Source organism: Mytilinidion resinicola (genome assembly GCF_010093595.1).
Source record: "Mytilinidion resinicola strain CBS 304.34 unplaced genomic scaffold BDZ99scaffold_25, whole genome shotgun sequence".
Lineage (NCBI taxonomy): Eukaryota > Fungi > Ascomycota > Dothideomycetes > Mytilinidiales > Mytilinidiaceae > Mytilinidion > Mytilinidion resinicola.
In genome coordinates this window covers 312229-331499 of record NW_022985461.1, presented here as the reverse complement: position 1 = coordinate 331499, position 19271 = coordinate 312229, and the positions used below count along the sequence as shown (strand labels likewise).

The 19271-nt window shown below is 54.1% G+C and overlaps 8 protein-coding genes across 8 annotated transcripts; 4 read left to right on the top strand and 4 right to left on the bottom strand.

Annotated features, from left to right (window-relative positions):
• Positions 1-715: 715 nt before the first annotated feature.
• BDZ99DRAFT_162973 (uncharacterized protein) lies at positions 716-3135 on the bottom strand. The gene is made up of 3 exons (XM_033712882.1): positions 1732-3135; positions 1313-1680; positions 716-1246 (listed from the first exon to the last, which is right to left on the bottom strand). The coding sequence occupies exons 1-3, from the start codon at positions 2798-2800 to the stop codon at positions 875-877; spliced, it is 1809 nt and encodes a 602-aa protein (XP_033570754.1). The 5' UTR covers positions 2801-3135; the 3' UTR covers positions 716-874.
• Positions 3136-3850: 715 nt separating this feature from the next.
• BDZ99DRAFT_399199 (uncharacterized protein) lies at positions 3851-5312 on the bottom strand (the record flags this gene model as incomplete). The annotated part of the gene is made up of 3 exons (XM_033716121.1): positions 3851-5081; positions 5134-5185; positions 5234-5312. The coding sequence occupies 3 exons, from the start codon at positions 5310-5312 to the stop codon at positions 3851-3853; spliced, it is 1362 nt and encodes a 453-aa protein (XP_033570753.1).
• Positions 5313-5582: 270 nt separating this feature from the next.
• Positions 5583-8192, top strand: BDZ99DRAFT_575852 (acetolactate synthase). The gene is made up of 3 exons (XM_033728511.1): positions 5583-6035; positions 6089-7771; positions 7831-8192. Exons 1-3 carry the CDS (start codon positions 5687-5689, stop codon positions 7878-7880), a joined length of 2082 nt encoding a protein of 693 aa, XP_033570752.1. The 5' UTR covers positions 5583-5686; the 3' UTR covers positions 7881-8192.
• Positions 8193-8581: 389 nt separating this feature from the next.
• On the bottom strand, positions 8582-10008 carry BDZ99DRAFT_575851 (HlyIII-domain-containing protein). The gene is made up of 3 exons (XM_033728510.1): positions 9299-10008; positions 8954-9184; positions 8582-8883 (listed from the first exon to the last, which is right to left on the bottom strand). The coding sequence occupies exons 1-3, from the start codon at positions 9809-9811 to the stop codon at positions 8605-8607; spliced, it is 1023 nt and encodes a 340-aa protein (XP_033570751.1). The 5' UTR covers positions 9812-10008; the 3' UTR covers positions 8582-8604.
• Positions 10009-10065: 57 nt separating this feature from the next.
• Positions 10066-11580, top strand: BDZ99DRAFT_503004 (uncharacterized protein). The gene is made up of 2 exons (XM_033723934.1): positions 10066-10502; positions 10550-11580. The coding sequence occupies exons 1-2, from the start codon at positions 10336-10338 to the stop codon at positions 11358-11360; spliced, it is 978 nt and encodes a 325-aa protein (XP_033570750.1). The 5' UTR covers positions 10066-10335; the 3' UTR covers positions 11361-11580.
• A 269-nt stretch (positions 11581-11849) lies between these two features.
• BDZ99DRAFT_452877 (mitochondrial chaperone BCS1) lies at positions 11850-13438 on the top strand (the record flags this gene model as incomplete). Its single annotated transcript, XM_033718305.1, has 3 exons — positions 11850-11978; positions 12031-12224; positions 12279-13438. The coding sequence occupies 3 exons, from the start codon at positions 11850-11852 to the stop codon at positions 13396-13398; spliced, it is 1443 nt and encodes a 480-aa protein (XP_033570749.1). The 3' UTR covers positions 13399-13438.
• A 478-nt stretch (positions 13439-13916) lies between these two features.
• BDZ99DRAFT_467909 (DUF383-domain-containing protein) lies at positions 13917-15812 on the bottom strand. The gene is made up of 6 exons (XM_033721123.1): positions 15383-15812; positions 15282-15327; positions 15114-15217; positions 14944-15057; positions 14644-14874; positions 13917-14581 (listed from the first exon to the last, which is right to left on the bottom strand). The coding sequence occupies exons 1-6, from the start codon at positions 15401-15403 to the stop codon at positions 13991-13993; spliced, it is 1107 nt and encodes a 368-aa protein (XP_033570748.1). The 5' UTR covers positions 15404-15812; the 3' UTR covers positions 13917-13990.
• Positions 15813-16680: 868 nt separating this feature from the next.
• On the top strand, positions 16681-18702 carry BDZ99DRAFT_398990 (uncharacterized protein; the record flags this gene model as incomplete). Its single annotated transcript, XM_033716105.1, has 1 exon — positions 16681-18702. One exon carries the CDS (start codon positions 16681-16683, stop codon positions 18700-18702), a length of 2022 nt encoding a protein of 673 aa, XP_033570747.1.
• Positions 18703-19271: the final 569 nt, after the last annotated feature.

Below are 19271 nucleotides of genomic sequence, written 5' to 3'. Positions count from 1 at the left end.
TAGGCTGTTGCTGGAGGATGGGAAGGGGAGATCTTGAGATTCATTTTTGATACACAGTGTTCTTCTCATGCCGGATCTAGATTTCACGGAAGCTTCTTGAAACCATCATTTCCAGGACCAGATAATCATATCCATCCAGTTCTCACAGTTCCTTAGAGCAGTAACGCACTCCATCACATCGAAGAATATTTTTTTGAAAACCTCAGCGGTTCTTCTACGTGTCCGCAGACGATTTATGCAAACACACATGAACAACATGCCTGCCAGACCACCAAAGCAGCCCTGCCGCCCAATCAACTCAGTCCATCAATGTCAAGTCTTTCGAATAGAAACAAGATATGCACGGAAGCCCATCCCACCATTCCCCCCTCCACCCTCCATACTCCATCGCCCCATGACACAAGAAGAGAAGAGAAGGCAAAGTGTAACTTATCTCCGCGGCGCCGAGATCAAAACTGCTGAACAGCCGCCGCTCGCCAGAATACCGCAACCAGCAATGTCGTGTCAGCCCGAAAGTAGAGTCGAGAAAAGATTGCCGCCAAGAGAAGAATCATGAAAGTTCGGTCGTATGATAGGGTATCTCGGTGTGGTGTAGCTGTACGTCAGTAGCAAAGGTATTTATATCACCAGCCATCCAGCCAACCACCCTAGCCCCACTTGTGCCACACGCCCCTACAGTCTCTGTCTCAGTTCCCAGCTCCATTCCGAATATTTTGTACTGCTCCAATGGAGTAGACCCATAGCCCCATAGCCTCCAGCTCAGCTAGCCCCATGGAATCGAAACGCCCAGTGAACAAAATCCAAATGTGTTCGATCATGTCTAACGCTCATGCAGGACTTATCCAAGTGCTCGTTGCAGGCCAATCTGCCATAGTCACAACTCCTCGTCCTCGTCCATTTCCCCCTTGATGCTGTTGAAACCGGTGGCCTTGGTATCCTTGGACGAGGAGCTGGAAGCCAGCAGATCGAGCCCGATACTCTTTCGGGAGCTGTCTTCGAACCCTTGTAGGCTGGCCCGGTGTTTCTTGAACGGGCTTCCGATGATAGATTCGGGCGATATGCCAGATGCCAGAGATGATTGAGCTGCCGACGCGGACGTGGATGGCTTCAATGAAGGAATAGAGGCAGTAGCGGTCGTAGAAAGACTGCTGGGGGCTGGAGTACCGCCCAGCGGGCTGTTCGAGGCGGGTGACTTGCGAGTTGGAGACGGTGAGTTCAGGGGCTCAGCGGAATGTTGGCGTTTAAGCTGTAGAATACATCAATAAGTGCTGCTATTCAAGAACACTTTGCTTTCATGGCCAGAGCAACTCACCTTGACCTTGCGCAAACCCTCTTCAATTTGTGCTTCTGACAACGCATCCTCAGGCGACAGCAGGGCCTTGCTGCCGGGCTTCACGTCGTCAGCATCATCAAGCTCTTCTTCCTTGATTTTCGTTTCCTCCTCTTCGTCTTCGGAATCACTATCCATGGTGTCCGTATCTTTCTTCTTGTTAGTTGCAGGCTTGAAAGGCGTCGATATAGTCTCGGCAGAATCGCGATAGTTCTGGAACCCTTTTGTGCCTGTTGGTGCCAGCGGCTTCAAGCTGGCAAAGTCTAAACCTTGGGATTTCCGCTTCGCGCTAGCTGGCGTCTTTTGTTCTAATGGAGGGGTGGACAGTATGCCCATCTTCCTCAGTTGGCCTGATTACGGTCAGCAAGCGGGAAATAAGAAAAGGAGGGGTGCTGCCTTACGCTCGCCTCTATACAAGAACGTAAAGACAGCATATGGCTTGTCTGGGGGATCAATGCCTGTTACCGTCTGGGTGCTGATCGACTTGGGGTCCAAAGTCTTGGGTTTCGCGAAGCTTGTGGTGTGGTCGATATCGCCATCGCCGTCTCCAGAGCTACCATTTTGTGTCGTGTTCTCATCGTCGTCGTGTGCATCGTATTGAGGCGAATACTCTCCTCGCTTGATCTCGCCGGACGCGAGCACCCGGAATAGGGCGACTTTGATCTGGCCAGCGGCTTCGGGCGTAGGAGGTTCATCTTCGGAGTCAGAGTCCGATGTGAACAGTCCTTCATCTCCCGATAGAGTCTCGACCGGCGCATTCTTGTCATCGCCGTAGCGGAGAACACCGTTCTTGAGAGAGCGCGAAGTCTTCATACCGTCTTCATCCTCGTCATCGCTGCCCAGTTGTTCCCGCTTCTTCCTACGCTTTTTTTCTAGGCGTTGCTTTCTCCGCTCTATCCGCGCGGCAACATCTTTGCCCTCCAAGTCAAGGCCGTTTAGCCATCGCTCGAGACCTACTTCGCGGAAGAGGAACTCTCGCTCTGCAAGGCCTCCGCCCTCTGCTTGAGGTACACTAACCCATCGCGAATTAACCCATGTCTCCTCTCCTCTCCGGAGCAGCGTAGCGACCTCTTCCTTTGCACGACCATCGAAGTATATGTAGGCGGCGATGGTCTCGTTGGTGGACGAGGTGAGAGGTATGTAGGGTCCAATCACGGCGCCATTCTTTCCTCGCTCGCTGCTCGCAAATCCAGGCAGGTTGCCTACAACCTTAGGTCGCGGGCTAGCATCGTCGGGCGTCGGCTTGGGGGTGGAGTACGGTACATGGAGACCGGGCGTCAAGAGCGTGATAGATATGGCAAAGGTAGATTGCTCGGGCTTGTTGGTGGTGGAGCCGGATGGAATCTTGGCCGGTGGGACGGGGATGTACGAGGTTATACGATGGAACTTGGTCTGCTTTTGGATAGAGTACTCCGGGAGCGGTCCATCGGGAGTGTGGATGCTCACCGCCAGGCCATGGAAGCAGGGCATAGTGAGGGGTGGCTAGAGGTCGAGACCGAGCTGCACAGTGTGGCGGACGGCTTCACTACGTCTGTATTCGCTCGACTGGTGGACTAGGTGAGCTGCTGGATGTCTTTGCAGTGCGGCAGATGCACGGCGGTGGATACTCTACGACGCTGGAATATTCTCTGGCGGGACACCACGCAGACCGGTCGAGGCAGCCGGCGACGAAGCGGAGAAACGTCAAGATTGCCCGCGGCGCCGCGGTGAGCAGCGAGGCGAGGTCTCGCGCGTGAGGAAGCTGTGTAGGAGGCTGGCGAGTAGAGAGCACTGGTCTTCAAGGCGTTCAGTGTATTGAGAATGTGGGGAGAAGAGGTGTAGGAGCTGGGATTAGAGCACGGTGACCTGGGTGGATAAAAGTGCCAAGCCGATGCCGCACGGCCAATCAGGGCGTGCTCGGTGGGGGAATATCAGAAATGCAAGAAATCTACATTCGATTACTGGAGGATCGGCTGGCAATTCAAACTGCCATGCCCGATCTCAGGCTAGCTGACATACGAGGTGGAAGGGTGGAAAGCGCCCAATGGGTAGAAGGGGTGTTTTTAGGAAGCCTGCCAGAAAAACCCCCCTGTACCTGAAGATCATTATCCTCGGCCCTTGTACTTGACAAAGCCTTTTGAGCTTGCAGTCCTTCTGAGCACTCGTGTGCACTATATAATGTGGCGAGGGTGAAGTAGAGATATCAAAATTTGCATATGCTCTGGATCCAGCTTGACTTGACACTGCACTGCAAGCAATGCTCGAAGTCGAGGTCTCGAGGCTTGAAAACTTACGCTCATTCCATTCCCAAGTTCGTAAAAACAACATCAATGACTCCTCGCATCCTGCACTGCTGGTTTTGGAAAAGCCCTCTTACTATCTTGGCTTATGCTCATAATTGGACAGTCGTATCCCGACCTAAACACCACATTTATCGGGGTATCTCGCACGTGGAACTCGGAAGATAAAGAACGCAAGAGGTCGGGGTGATTTCCTTACTACTACCTACTTTGATTGTAACACGAAGTCTCTTCAAGCACTTCAAAGCTTGAAGTCCGCCGCTGCCATCTCCCAGCCTACTTCGCTTGGCTCGCGAGCAGCAATACGCTCTGCTAGAGCTATCTTCCTGTCTCGCGACCTTTCAGTGCACAGCTCATACACGGTACAGAGATTGAACGTCAAGGCGTGGAATGGGGCTGTCGTCCCAGCCAGGTCGGTCAGTAGGCTCCGGGCCTCGGAGATCTTGCCAGTGTAGAGTAACGAAACAGCGAGATTCTGCGTAATCATAGCGTCATCTTGGTGCATCGAATGGAGTTCCGTCCAAGCCTCCACGGCCGCATTGTAGTCGCCCTCTGCAATTCTCAGCAGGGCATTCAAAGTACCCTCGACTTTGCTATCCAGCGTCGATGTCGATTCATTTTCAGACGAGGGCAGAGCTGCAGCGGCCAGGACGCAACGTCGAGAAGCTCGTAAGTCACCCACTCTCAGCCAGACAAGAGCTTCCATGACAAGCACCTCCCGCGAGTCTTGGCTGTCTCCCTCTGCGGATGATAGAGTGCCTAGATGACGTCCAGCGCCTTCGAGCTCACCCATCTCCACCAGCACATTCGCAACTCGAATTCCGCATTCCCGCAGCCGACTTTTCCAAAGCTTCTTCTCCGCATGCGTCTCGGTCTTCACAACGTTTTCGCGTGCTTCTCGCGCCAGCTCGTAGTATCCCATGATCCCTTTCCGCCACTCGCCGTATCCTAAGGCAGCCAGACGTACGGATAGAACTCGAAGCTCCCAGGGTACTAGGTGGGCCCCTGTGAGGGGGTGCCGGTAGAAGGCACTACTCAGATCGCCAAGCAGTTTGGCTTCCTGTGCAGCCATTGCATGCTCATTCAGCAAGCACAGACATGCGAGCCGGATGTGCAACAGTTCGAAAATTGCAGGGGCGTCACTTGGAGACACGCTTGTCGAGAGGCCCCGGGCAGCAGATATAGCAGCGAGGCGATAGTGACCCGTTTTCAGCAGGTCTGGCAAAGGACCAGCTAGGGAGGGGAGAGCTGGCGAGTTGAGAAACGGCTGGGGGATGTTGGTCGACGGGAGGGCATGGTAGGCGGAGGGTTCGAGGAGGTAGCTGAAGTCTTTGGACGGGAGGTCTGGGATGGGCGACGTGCCGCTGTCTGGTGATAGCGGGGAAGTCGCGGCCGTATTGAGGGGGGCGGGCGAGAGCACTCGACGAGGCGGCGAAGATGCGGCAGACTGTGAGGTGCTCCCAGCAAGCGGGCTACGCGGTCAGCCGTGCGATTGACTGCACATGTATGCGGGAGGGCGCATACTCGTCTACATCGCTGTCCAGCGGGCCTTTGGTGGAGCGGCGAGGCACGGCAACTGGCGTTTGTTAGATTGATAGCAGCGCATTCACACCCAGGCGCATACCTCGGCGGCGCTCGTCCCCAGACGCAGCCCGGCCATGGCTGCGGGTTCGGTTCGGGGCGTTGATAGTTGGGAGATTCATTGAAGCATCGAGTCGGAGGCGTGCATTCGCAGGCCAGGCCAGCGGTGAGAGCTCGACTCCGATCTCGGTCCGATCCAAGGGCAGCGAGCCTGGACAGCGCGGACAAGTGGCTCATTGGCCACCGGCCGGCCAGACTGCGGAGAAGGATCGCCGTTTTACCGTTTCTGCCGTGCGTCCTGTGAATTTTGCCCCCCCGGCCACACGGGCCCTTGGATTGTCGCTGGTGTGAGGGAACTTTGACTCAGACCAGTTGTTCATATCCACGCTGAACTCCTCCACTCCTCCCACTGCCGCTTGCTACTTGCTTTTCACCCCGACACACCCCACGTCGAGTCCAATTGGGCCTTCATCCGCAGGCAGAGGGCCGCTTCATCATGTTCAAGGCACGCGAGACCCAGCGGGCGTTACAGTCCCTCAAGCATACACGCGCGCTCTCCACCTCCACGCCGAGACTCGCCGTCTCGCCCTACAGGAAAGCGACCGCCGCAGCTGCCTCGAAAACCCTCAAAGAGATCCCCAAGCGGCCGCAGAGCACCGCCGCCACCGCGACCGCGCCGGAACCGCGAGCCCGCCCCAGTCCCGCCTTCAATCGCGACAATGACTGGAACGAACCGTCCCCTCTGCGCCCCTTCCGGCAGGCCGAGCTGGACCACTCGTTCGTGGGCATGACGGGAGGGGACATCTTCCACGAGATGATGCTCCGGCAGGGCGTGAAGCATGTTTGTATGCTAGTTGTCCGACAATGCAAATTTGCCTCTGCTAACACCATGACTCAGTCGGATACCCTGGAGGGGCCATCCTGCCCGTTTTCGATGCCATATACAACTCAGAGCACTTCGACTTCATCTTGCCACGACATGAGCAGGGCGCGGGGCACATGGCCGAGGGCTACGCCCGCGCTTCTGGCAAGCCTGGTGTCGTCCTCGTTACCTCCGGTCCTGGCGCCACCAATGTCGTCACGCCCATGCAGGACGCCCTTATGGACGGCACTCCGATGGTCGTTTTCAGCGGACAGGTCACTACCGGCCTGATTGGCTCTGATGCTTTCCAGGAGGCTGATACCATCGGTATAACAAGAGCGTGCACAAAGTGGAATGTCATGGTGAAGAACATTGCAGAGCTACCGAGGCGGATCAACGAAGCTTTTGAGATCGCCACGTCTGGTCGGCCTGGCCCCGTTCTCGTCGATCTACCAAAGGATATCACTGGTGGAGTTCTCACCAGACCTATCCCAATGGCCAGCTCTCTGCCCACACACCCTAGCGCTGCAACCGTTGCCGCAAAGGAGATGAGCAAGAAGCAGCTTGAAGGCTCCATAAAACGGTCCGCAGACCTCATCAACAGGGCTAAGAAGCCCGTCATCTATGCTGGCCAAGGTATGGTCAGCACTCCAGACGGTCCCAGGCTGCTGAAAGAGCTTGTGGAGAAGGCTAAGATTCCTGTGACAACCACCCTCCAGGGGCTGGGCGCATACGACGAGTTGGACGACAAGTCTCTGCACATGCTCGGCATGCACGGTTCCGCATTTGCCAACATGGCCATGCAGGAAGCCGATCTGATTATTGCGCTGGGTGCGCGCTTTGACGACCGCATCACCGGCAGCGTGGCGAAATTCGCGCCAGCAGCCAAGCTCGCCGCACAAGAAAGCCGAGGAGGTATCATCCACTTCGAGATAATGCCCAAGAACATCAACAAGGTCGTCCAAGCAACCGAAGCTGTCGAGGGCGACGTTATCACGAATCTTGCAACCCTCTTGCCATTCGTCAATGCTGTCGAAGAGCGACCCGAATGGTTTGGTCAGATCAATGACTGGAAGCAGAGATTCCCATGGGCATACGAGAAGGAGGGCACAAACGGAATGATCAAGCCACAGACTGTGATGGCTACTCTTTCAGATCTCACCGATCCCGTCAAGGAGAACGTCGTCATTACTACCGGAGTTGGCCAACATCAAATGTGGGCTGCTCAGCACTTCCGCTGGCGATATCCCCGTACCATGATCACCTCAGGTGGTCTTGGAACGATGGGCTTCGGTCTACCAGCCGCTATCGGTGCCAAAGTTGCCCGACCTGACGCCCTCGTCATCGATATTGATGGCGATGCGTCTTTCAGCATGACTCTAACCGAGCTCTCGACCGCCGCAGAGTTCAACATCGGCGTTAAGGTCATCCTCCTCAACAACGAGGAGCAAGGAATGGTCACGCAATGGCAGTCCCTGTTCTACCAAAACCGGTTCGCCCACACCCATCAAAGGAACGCCGACTTCGTCAAGCTGGGTGATGCGATGGGCGTTCAGGCACAGCGCGTGTCGAAGCCTTCAGAACTGAAGGAGAAACTGCAGTGGCTGCTGGCCACGGATGGCCCGGCGCTGCTAGAAGTCGTGACAGACCAGAAGGTGCCCGTCCTACCCATGGTGCCAGGTGGCTGTGGTCTGCACGAGTTCTTGGTGTATGACGAAGGTACGGCTATCCGATCCCATTTCTTTCTCTCCAAAACAATAAACTAACGTCCCCCACAGCCGCCGAGAAGAAGCGAAGAGCCGATATGATGAGGCAGTCCGGCCGGTAACCGCTTACCCCCTACACTTTCAATTGTACATTCTTCTTTTGGCATCCCAATCTTGATATCTTGCATGCGGGCGTTCAGATGTCTGGAAAAGTGCCTTGGCCCACTTTTCTTGCCTACCTTGAACACTACGGGGTTGTGTGGATTTTACGAGTGGGGGCGGGATATTTGGACATGATACACCTAGGCCTGAATTGATTGAAATGTCGAGGGAGGGCTTTTTAGGGTGTCGACATGAAACAGAGGTTACCGAAAAGTCCTAATAAAAATCTTGGAATTGAGCGGCATCGCTGCCTTGTACTGTCGATGCGGTCTCTTGTGTCTCTTTTGGTGCTACTGATGCTCTCCGACTAACCCAGCATAACCCTTGCCCTCTCATCACAATATCCCATCTACTTCGCCACACGTCCTGTGCCCGCATACGCTCCAACCCCTACAGAACGAACTGCAGACGAAATTGTTGACGGAAATCTTACGTGGACGGAATATGGAGAGCACGTGACCCTACAAAATGGGTTTCTCTAGGTATTGCGATTCTGGGGTTGCGAGAGTCTATATGTACAAAACATGCTTAAAAAAAAAGATAATCCAGAATAAACATTACGTACCTCAGAACCACGCTGGACCAGCCCAGCTCTACCCCCTCTCTCTAAAACCCTCTTAACCCCTCAAGCCTCAAGCCTCAAGACTCCACTCACTGCCAAAACCCAACTCTCCCACCCCCTCCTCATCTCAGACTCGCCGGCTCCCACCCCCACAGATCCGAGAGCTTAGCCCCGCGACACACCCTACTATCATTGCCATCAAAGGCACAAGCACTCCACCTCCCGCCGTGGCCCGGCCCATACGTGTACCCAGAATCTCGCCGCTCGTGCTCGTAATCAAACGCTTTCAGCAAGCCCACGAGGTGCGTCGCGGCGGCGAGCACGACGAAGAAGTGGAAGATTTGGTGCGAGGAGCCCCAGATGTCGAAGGTGCCGGGGGAGAGGCGTTCGGGGACGCGGCACTGGGGAAAAAGCGTTAGCGAGCACCACCACCAATAGAAACATGTAGACAAAGGGGGAGCAAGTGCGTACTGCGTAGATCACGGCACCGAGGATGTAGAAGAAGCCTTGGGCGACGACGTAGTCTAGGCCGATCATGTCCCGCATCATGGTTACGCCGTAGATTTTCACGCCGTGGAGGACGGGGAAGACGGCGGAGAGGCCGAGGGCGATGAACATGGCGGCGCGGAAGGGGCGGAGGGCCGGGGTGCGGAATTTGGGGTGGGTGGCTACGACCGCTGTGCCGGCACCTAGAGTGGTGATCTGGGTATGTCAGTCTTCTGATTCAATGAAGCATAGGTAGCAAGCACAGAGGGTCATCACGGTAAGATGGACTGATGATGAATTGGAAAAGGGGTAGTAGATGTTCCAACATACCATAGCCCAGTACCTCCTAATCAAATCCGGCTGCGTCTGAAACCCATAGTAAATCGACGGGACAAAGCTCCCCCAGATCAAAAACACAATCCCCAGATAATCAAGCTTGTTCCCAAAGCTCGCCACGGCATGCGAATGATTCGAGATGGTGTGAAACGCCGCACTCATCCCCATGCACGCTGCTGCGCCAGCAAAGAAACAGCTAAACACAAAAACATCTTCCGGAGTAGCTGAAGAGTACCGAGGAAGAACGCCGGTGTACACGACAATCCCTGAGATGATGGAGCCTATGGAGCCGAGGAGGTGCGAGTAGATGTTTACGGTTTCGTTATGTAGGTAGCCGAGGCTGCGCGCAGAGGTGGTGTAGGAGTTTGATTGTGGACGATAGCCGCGAATTATGAAATGGTTTTCTTGCATCCATAGAGGGAGCTTCTCGTAAAGGAGGGTTAGGCCATGCTCTACTTTTTTTTCTACTTTCGCTACGGAGTCTGTGGCGCTTTTGGCGGCGTCCATGTTGGAGTTGATGAGGAGCAGTGGCGATGACTTTATTTTTCTAGAAGAGGAGAAGATGGACTATTTCGAAGGAATACTTGGACCTTCAGTTACTTTATAACGAGATTTTTCTTAGCTGCTTATACATCTTGGAATATGGCCTGTTGGTATGTACCTAGGCAGGATGGAACGGAGAATTGTTGAGACGTCAACCTGGTAGTCGCAGCATGACATGTGCAGCGCAGAGATCGGAGAGAGGTCCGGCACTGCGTCATGGTTGAGCTATTCCCGGTATTCTATACACGCTCTACATCGACCACATACCATTCACGGAAACAGCCTTCAGCATTCGAAGTGTAATGTCTTCACATAAGTGAATGAAGCAGTCCTGGTGATGGCGTCACGGATCGGTCTTGCACTCTACCGAGGACGACGTTCACTCCTTCCACTTCTAAGTAGCATTCTTATTGAAACCTTGGAAGTATCATGATACCACCACTGCCTCTGGGACCTGCATGATCCATTGAGATAACCCGAACGGAGTGATGAGTGGCTCCAGCCAAACACCATACAGCTTGCTGTCGAACCAGCGGCGCTCAGGAGAGCAGCGTCCTAGCAACAAGCGGGGTCCTTCCGGAGGATGGAGCAGGCTGAAGACTCCAAATATCGATTCCCTCGAGGTGTATGGATATCCCTCGAAGGGCGAGACCAAGTGAGTAATTAGCAGAAGAAAGGCATAGTTGTTGCTGACTCTAACAGGCTCAACGACCCTAAAGCCCAAGAATCCCTTTACAATAAGATCGTAGAGCGCTACATGAAATTCTGCGCCTCCTCCAGCAGCGGCGACGAACTCGACAAGCAATTCGCCTCTCTATCCCTCAGCTCGACCTCCCCCTTAGCAACACCGAGCCCTCCGGCCCCTCCGCCCTCTCGAGCCTCGAGGTCGGGAAGTAATGCCTCGAACGCCCCCCCCTCCCACTCCGTCGAGCTGGCGACCATCTTGACTGCTCTCCGAAAGCTTCGCGAAGCAATAGTCGCCACAGCCCGCCGGGATGTATTCGCACAACGCGTCTACATCTTCAACATCCATGCCGCGATTCTCTGCAAGGAGTGGGAATCGTACGCCCCCGCACTCATATCCCTCCTTACAAAGATCCACTCCCAGTCGCCATTGCCCGCACCAGAACTCCACGAGTTCGTCGGATTCTGGATACTAGACCTTGCGTGTCGGCAATCGGACATAATGGCCGCCTATACCGTCAAGACACAGTTCAAACACGAGGACCGGAGAGTGGGGCTGGTGCTCAAGGCATTGGCGCATGATAACTGGGTGCTGTTCTGGAAGATGCGGAGGGCGGTGGATGGGTATCAGAGGCGGATTATGGAGTTCGCGGATACGGGAATGAGGTTGCATGCGTTGAAGTGCCTGGGGAGAAGCTACATGACTGCAGACAGGGCGTATGTGGAGCGTTGTACGGATAGGAAATGGGTGGATCTGGTAAAGGATGGGGTTGGATGGGAGCTTGCTGAAAGCGAGAAGATCGTGATTAGGAGGCCGAAGGTCAAATGAGCCGATGGTCAAGAGGCGAGGATGTGTGCGTCAATACTAGGTTCTTGTCATGAGACTTGTAGCATTTATACCTTCGTAGGGTACGGAGGAGTGTTTTAGCGTACAGCGCTGCTAAATCTTAGGCCTTCGACTGGACCAAGAGAATTGTTCGTAGATTAAAACATGTTAGATACCCTAAAAGAGATGCGATCATTCTTACCATGCACACCTCTCTACTGCCATATGAGGTGGTCTAGTATTTTACCAACTATTCCGGATGCTGAACTTCCACCCCATTCAATTTCTGCAACAAGGCTGAAGCATGTTTGAAAATGGCAGTGAAGTACATATATATACATCGTAAATGTTTGCTTCAACAAAAGAGCCATACGACACACATATTGTCCTTTCGTTTGTCGCGCAATCACATGCTTCCATAAAAGTGATGAATGTGGCATAGCGCAGTTATCTCCAAACTACTCACGATTCGCGTCAAGACTTCACAGGTTGATGGACCAGAACAACCCTCTAGGACCGCAGGATGCATCGCGCCAGTTGGCCCAACAGGTCAACATCGGCAGCGGCGATGGCATTAGCTCAATATATTCCCAGCTAACTAGCAATCCGTTTTTCACTGCTGTAAGTCGTACTGTTTTAGCTCCGAAGCTCGAAGGCTAACTTCCATACTTAGGGATTTGGGCTCGCAGCACTCGGCGTCGGCGCACGCATTGGACAGAAGGGATTGAGGCAAGGGGCAGATTTAATTCGACGGCGCATGATCGTGGATTTGGAAATAACGCGGCACGACCATGCATACCAATGGCTTCTGCAATGGATGACGGCATACCAGAGGGCACAGCTCGCGGGCAGTCAAGCGGTTGAAGGGTATGCATCTACTTTAGCCCATGAAGTGCGACACTAATAGCTTACGGATCATAGCCAGGCTTCAAAGCAAGGCTTTCTATCTTCCTTAGTCCAACGTCTAAATCCCCGACTCCACCACCTCCAAATACAGACCTCGCAGGTCCCTCTCCCCGGCGGGACCTCCAACGCACACTTCTCCCTAGTACCAGGATACGGGCGCTATATATTACGCTATGGGCGTTCCTTCATCATGGTCAATCGCCAGCGCGAGAAGTCGTTCGACCTGGCCTCCGGCACACCCTTCGAAACCATTACCCTCACCACCCTATACGCCCACCGCAATATATTCGAGCAAATATTCGCCGAAGCGCACCAGCTCGCACAACAAAGGACAGAGGGAAAGACCATAATATACAACTCGATGGGGCCAGACTGGTCGCAATTCGGGGAACCCAAGCGGAAACGCCCACTTGAGTCCGTGGTCCTGGAGCGTGGCGTAAAAGAGAAAATAGTCGAGGATCTTCAGGCGTTCCTAGAAGCCCGGACCTGGTACCTAGATCGAGGAATCCCATATCGGAGGGGCTATCTACTTTACGGCCCCCCAGGAACAGGCAAAAGCTCTTTCATACAAGCATTGGCGGGGCATCTCAATTTCAATATCGCGATTCTGAATGTCAGCGAGCGCGGGCTTACGGATGACCGGCTGAACCATCTCCTCACCAAGGTTCCGCAAAGAACGATTGTGTTACTCGAAGATGCCGACGCCGCTTTCATAAATCGCCGCACGCCTGGAGAAGACGGGTACGCTGGTGCTACGGTTACCTTTTCCGGCCTTCTCAATGCGTTAGACGGCGTTGCGAGTGGTGAGGAGCGTATCATTTTCCTAACTACAAATCACATCGAGCGACTAGACGAAGCGCTCGTCCGGCCCGGGAGAATCGACATGACAGTTCGCCTGGGCGAGGCTACCGAGTGGCAGATTGAGCAGATGTGGGATCGCTTCTTCGCGGACATTGACACCAATGGCGAGGGGAGGAAGAGGTTCATGGCGGAGGTAAAAGAGGTGGGTTTGACCAGCTCGATCAGTACTGCGGCACTGCAGGGCCTGTTCCTGTATAACAAGGGTGACATTGATGGCGCGATTTCTATGGTGAAAGAGTTGTCTAGTGGTCATGGGAATATCGATGTTCGATAACAATACCTCTTTGGCCCTAGGGGAGTTTTCTTGTATATACTAGACTGTTCAAGAACTGTATTATATGTGTATTTAAAAGCACATATGGAGGGTGCTTACGCGAATTTAGCGTTTTCAAGATACGTATGCGCAGCGTCTACTATGTGTGCACGCCGCGTCTACCAGTAATGAACTCACGCGGTTAGATTCGTAAGTATTTGCAATACTTCTTACCCAAGGGCCCCCCCAACATGTCCAAGCAGCGTCCATTCCATGATCACACTGTGTCTAACAAGTATGGATCTACGCGGTTAGATTGGTAAGTACTTGCAGAACTTCTCACCGACAAGCAAGAATAGAAGGGCTACTAATCGTGGACAACGCACTCACGCCGCGTCTAACAAAAAAGATTTCACACGGTTAGATTCGTAAGTACTTGCAACACTTCTCACCAAAGCGCTCCCTAAGAGGGATATATAAGGCGGAGACGTAGAGTGCAACTTGCGTCTAATCAATTAAATCTCACACCAGCACTGTCAGTCCAAATCACTTATGCATTCAACTACGTCTTCTAGGACATAGCTCCATCGCATTCCTACACCACCTAGCGGCGTTATAAGATATCGACAATCTGCTCATCCTCATCCTCCTCCTCCGCCTCCAACGCAATCATCTTCCCCTTGTCCCCCGTCTTCTTCCCCTCTCCCTCCTCATCCCGCATGATCACCTGCACCAACCGATCACACGCCTCCCTCACCTCCTCATCATCAACATGCAAATGCGTCTCCCGCACAATCGGATACACCTTGATCCGCCTCAGCACCTCTCTTCCTCCCCTCGTCGTCGTCAGCAGCGTCAGTGTCTCGATATGCGTCTTAATGATATCCGCCTCCTTCTCGCGCTCCTTATCCGGGGGCAGCAGCTGTAGGTCGTCGAGCATCCCCTCGGTGTCTTCGTCGCTGTACTCCTCGCCGCCCATGATTGGCAAAAGGATGTAGGGGAGCAGGTTCACGCCGGTGATGGGCGCGTCAGAGAGGAGCCGGTCGTGGACGTGGATGTCGAAGGCGCAGTTTTTAATGGCGGAGGCAACGCCGCGGCGGCGGACGGACGAGGCGTGCTCGGTGAAGACGATGAGTTTGGCCAGGGGGATTATGTTGGCGTCGTGGGGCTGGGGGGTGGTGAGGTAGGCGCGGCCTTTGGGGAACTGTGGTGTGGGAGGTTAGCTTTGGGGGGTTTGGATGTCGTTGGGGGGTATGATGGGCGTACTTTTGCGAGGTCGGCGAAGAAGTAGGAGAGGTAGTCGTAGTCGGCGTACTTGTTGTAGCGTCCTTCGGCGCCTTTTACGAAGCAGTCGAGTAGCTGGTCCATTGCCCACTTGGAGTTTGATAGCTCTTTTGGGATGTCCCTTTGTAGTTCTAGTACCCGTTGCATATCGTCTGACTTGGCCATGTTGGCGAGAAGCATAGCTATCTCGTTTGCATTTGGTTCTTTGGTGCTCTGATCCAGTTAGCAATAAGTCCAAAATACGTCCGGGGCTTGCTCAGTATGACCGGAGAACTAACATACGGTTATCCGTCCTAATAGTAGTTCTAGGAAAGCGTTGTCTTTGGCAAGGCATTCCAAGACCTCCTGGTCATGAGATATGTTGATGAGAATGGTCATGACATTTTTGGATATAGGCTAGCAGAAATCTAATCAGATATGTTTTTACGAGGGGCGTAAATAAAACTTCATACTGCATAGTCTTTGACCAGGAGTTTTAGGTCTCTCACAGGGAGAAGCTTGTCTTTCTTGAACAGTGTTGTATGTGTTGCAGAGTAGCCGACCAAATGCTCAACCGCTGGAAAGTTATGTCCGTTAGCGACAGAGTCATAAGAGGTGGCGCATCCAGTGAAGGACCTTACCGACTTGACGGATTTGGGTGTTTCCATGATGGAGAAACTCGACGAGCTTGCGAATGTTAGTCAGTAGTGAGGATTTGACTGTGGAAACCATAGATTCATACATCTTCTAATTCTGAAGGCATGGTTGCTTTTTTGATGTCTAGAGCGATGACGCTATTCGCAACTTTGAGAAAATTGTTATCGATAAAGACGGCGCTAAGTTTCATAGGCAGAGAAGGGCACACGTGACCGGATGTGCCAAGACGCTAATTACATTCTGTCACGTGATACTTCCCCAATCCCCTAATCTCTCCAACCGCCAGCATACTTTCTTCAAGTTGTTTCAATAACATCCAGGATGGCATCCCATATCTCCACCTCCTAACCGATGTTATGCCAGGATCCATGAGCTCTACAAAATTCGAGACTTGAGCCTCATGGCATCCCAGCCTCTTTTAGCCTCCTTCAGTGTTCAGGACGCTCTGGCAACTCCAGTAAGACGCCATGAGGGTTTTATCAGTCCACGTGCTGTCTTCTTGACCAGCATGTTTGCTTTCTCAGGCGGCCTCGATCTTCACGATTCGTTTATGAGCAGAAACATATGCGCTGAAAATAGCATTCACAACTCGCTACGGCCCGAATCACTATCACATACATTAGGGCCATGGTGGCATACCAAGCATTCGCGACTGGGCGAATCATCGCAGAAGCTAATTCCCTCACGACCGTGCGAGCGGTTGCGATCTCGAAGATGATTTGTCGTGTGCACTTGGACCTGGGCGCTTACGGGACAACACCAAAATCCTCAACCGTAGCCGCCGCGACCTCCAGAGACCCTCTCATCCTCGAAGCGCCCATTAGAATGCCACTGGTAATTGGACGATTGTGCAAGCCAGAGCACCGGAAGACGCAAAAACATGCATGGCAGAGAACGATGGCAGCCGCTATTGCTTTTGAGGTGGCCGCTTGCGCGACCCTCGTGGGGAAGACTCTCGTGGCCCTTTTGTTATATCCCCAGTTACCCCGAGCACCCGTAGTAGTCCAAGGCTGGTTCCATGCTCACGTTTCTTTGAGTCTGTTCAGAGGAATCTCTTCCTCGTGTTACCTTGCCTATCCTTTTTGTTGACTGCGTCAAAAGTGATTATTAGACTTCATTCTTGATCTGCTTCAATCCGACACCATGTCTCCTCAAGGCGGCACATTACAACTCTTTCCTCCTCCTCAAAGGCCACGGCAGGCGAGTCCGAATCGCATGTTACATGTCAAGCCTCCAACACCAGATCCTACCGCACAAAGAATGGATAGTGCGAAGAGTACCAAGACACCTGTCGATTTCCACGAGCTTGTCATTCAGGTCAATTCGGTCCCAGTGTCGCCATCAGTCGCTATACCCGAGAGAGCACATCAACCTCAATTTCAAATGACGAGAACTCCACCACAACTAAGCATACCGACCTTCCAACCCCCTCCAAGCCAGCGGAATCCCTCTGCTTCACCAGAGATTGGTCGAGGAGGTTCTCCTGCTGCGTACAACAGAGCGACGTCACCTGCACTTTCAATACAGTCTGCACAACGACACGCTATGCCATTCCCTTCTGGCAGTCCGGACCCCAACAGAGCACCATCACCAGCATTCTCAGACATACGATCCGCCCGCTCGGGCAGTCCTACGCTTGTCCGACCAAACAGTGCTGCAACGAACCGATCGCCAATCAGCCCTTCGAGTCCCGTACCCATGCGGTCGATGTTTCCTGTATATGACCCCACCGTCCCTTTAGGCCGTCAAGCATACGCTCCCACGCAGACTTCACCTACGCATATTCCCGTGAACAGAATACATCGGTCTCCATACTCGCCAGAACTGTACATACCCCATGGAAACGTGAATAATGGAGATCAAGAAAGCAGCGATGCTCCCACCTTTACTTGTGCGCCCTACTTCACCCCATCAGCTCTCCTAGAAAACCTATGGGTTGCCACGAATGGTCAGGAAGAGCCGGCGGTTCAGATATACACTCTCAAGATGCACCGAGCAACTGCAGCCACACCACAAGTAACCTTCGGTCCAACTGCATCCCTCCCCTTCTACAGCCTCACCCAATCCGATCTCGAGGGCAAAGACCCCCTAGAACTCGCAACAATGACCCACGAAGTCCTCATTCAGCGCCACCATCCCACCCAACCGCGCGCCCTCCCAGTAAACCACCTCGACCTCGTCGTTCCCCCCTCTTCCGCAACCGCCAACTCCTTCGACGACTCCCCCTCCACCCTTCTCGCAACCATCTACCCCAAGCTCGCCGCCCTTGCCGCTCTCGACGCTGCCGCAAACTCACCTGCAGCCTCCCACATAGCCTTTGCCGACCCCGGCGCCACCTCTCACGCTGCTCAGCGCCTCGCCGAGGACGTCCTCCGCGGCGCCGCCGAGCGCGAGTGCTCCGCCCTCACCTGGACCCGCGAGGCTCCCACCCAGCAGACAAATCCCTGGGCCCACGCCCTGAACCCCACCGGCTCGTACCAGCTGCACCACCCGACTCTCGGCCTCTTCCCCATCCAGCTCGAGGGCGACTGCGCGGGCATCAACTCCCCCTCCACCCGGCCCCAGACGGCCGTCTACGGCCACCCCTCCTTCGCACAGGCGCAGGCCCGCTCACGAGCGGGCAGCATCACGCTACTGAACCCGTACGTGCTCTCTCCGACCAGCCCGCGCGCGTTCAACCCCCCACCGCCCTCGACCCCGTTGCGCAGTGTCAGCGCTGCCGGCACCGCGAGGCCGGGCTCGATGTTCTCGGACGTGGACGCTGCGCACCTCGCCACCGCAAACGATGCCGCGGCCGACGACGCGGTGCTTGCGCGGCTGGATTTCGGGACGGACAGCTTGCTGCTGAACGTCGCGGCACTCACACGCTTTGGGAATCCGTATCTCGTTGACGTGGCCGCTACGGCTCTCTTATCCGTGGCAGTTGCGGAGGCGGCGCGGAACCCGAAGAGCAGGACGTCGTCGGCGCAGGAGGTGCCTACGATGTTTGAAGCGCCGCCGCCGTCGACGGCGCTGGGCCCGAAGCCGAAGAGCAGCGCGGCGAGCTTCAAGGAGAGCTTCGTCGAGGGGTTTGAGAGCTGGGGCGGGGCGAAGAGCATCAGCAAGGGCAAGAAGTGGAGTCGCAGCCTGCGCAGCTCGGCGACGACGAGCAAGTCGCAGAGTCTGGATAAGGATATCGAGCTGGGGCAGTGGTATGGGCAGCAGGACGAGGCGCAGGCCAAGACGAAGACGAAGGGGAAGAAGAGCAAGGCGGAGAAGAAGGAGAGCACCCTGCCGTTTGTTGCGCGGACGCTGATTGGCGTGCTGACGTTTGCGTTTAAGGCGTTTGTGTGGGTGGTTGGGTTGGTGTTTAAGATCATTGCGGGCCTGGTGGTGATGCTTACGCGGAATGCGAGTAAGCTGTAAATGTCGATGGAGACGGGGTTTTCGTTTCTCTTGTAAATATGGATGAAGGGGGTTCTTATCTTGGGGGGTGGGGGGCATGATATCCAGTCGCTACGACATTTTATTTGGAATATAGGTATTGGCATGGGTTGGACGGGCTTGGATCTCTTATAATTAGGGTATCGACATCGCTACGACCACGTAGCAAGGAGTAATGATCATAGGGCCTATTCATAAGCATTCAAAGTATCTGCATGCAGTACTAGTCCATTCATTAGGTGACGCCAGTATGCCACTGCTTGGGGTGTCTCTATTGGCTTTCGAAACTCTAAAGAGGATGCAAAAGTCGATACAGTAGGAAGCAGGTTACCTTTTGCCTGAACGGCCTTCTGACAACGTGACTGCTCCTATCAGTGGTTTTTAGTTTCCAAAAGAGGCATTCAAGCAATGGTATCTGTGTGCCCAGACCTGGGGTATAGTATTGTATGAATTGTGTCTAAGTACAAAGCAGCAGAAATGATTCAAAGAGCACCTCGCATGTGCTATCCGGCCACCAAATATCATGAGGGCGACGCCTCTTTTGGTGTACC

Bases quoted from the DNA above. Each gene is read 5' to 3' on its own strand.
- BDZ99DRAFT_162973 (XM_033712882.1), bottom strand. From the start codon at position 2,800: ATGCCCTGCTTCCATGGCCTGGCGGTGAGCATCCACACTCCCGATGGA. The intron at 1,681-1,731 runs GTAAGGCAGCAC...GACCGTAATCAG, and splicing joins GTTCTTGTATAGAGGCGAGC to GCCAACTGAGGAAGATGGGC. The intron at 1,247-1,312 runs GTGAGTTGCTCT...TGTATTCTACAG, and splicing joins AGGGTTTGCGCAAGGTCAAG to CTTAAACGCCAACATTCCGC.
- BDZ99DRAFT_575852 (XM_033728511.1), top strand. From the start codon at position 5,687: ATGTTCAAGGCACGCGAGACCCAGCGGGCGTTACAGTCCCTCAAGCAT. The intron at 6,036-6,088 runs GTATGCTAGTTG...ACCATGACTCAG, and splicing joins GCAGGGCGTGAAGCATGTTT to TCGGATACCCTGGAGGGGCC. The intron at 7,772-7,830 runs GTACGGCTATCC...CGTCCCCCACAG, and splicing joins GTTCTTGGTGTATGACGAAG to CCGCCGAGAAGAAGCGAAGA.
- BDZ99DRAFT_575851 (XM_033728510.1), bottom strand. From the start codon at position 9,811: ATGGACGCCGCCAAAAGCGCCACAGACTCCGTAGCGAAAGTAGAAAAA. The intron at 9,185-9,298 runs GTATGTTGGAAC...TGACATACCCAG, and splicing joins TTAGGAGGTACTGGGCTATG to ATCACCACTCTAGGTGCCGG. The intron at 8,884-8,953 runs GTACGCACTTGC...CTTTTTCCCCAG, and splicing joins TCGGTGCCGTGATCTACGCA to TGCCGCGTCCCCGAACGCCT.
- BDZ99DRAFT_503004 (XM_033723934.1), top strand. From the start codon at position 10,336: ATGAGTGGCTCCAGCCAAACACCATACAGCTTGCTGTCGAACCAGCGG. The intron at 10,503-10,549 runs GTGAGTAATTAG...TGACTCTAACAG, and splicing joins CCCTCGAAGGGCGAGACCAA to GCTCAACGACCCTAAAGCCC.
- BDZ99DRAFT_467909 (XM_033721123.1), bottom strand. From the start codon at position 15,403: ATGCCTTCAGAATTAGAAGAT. The intron at 15,058-15,113 runs GTATGAAGTTTT...GATTTCTGCTAG, and splicing joins TCCTGGTCAAAGACTATGCA to CCTATATCCAAAAATGTCAT. The intron at 14,875-14,943 runs GTATGTTAGTTC...TAACTGGATCAG, and splicing joins TACTATTAGGACGGATAACC to AGCACCAAAGAACCAAATGC.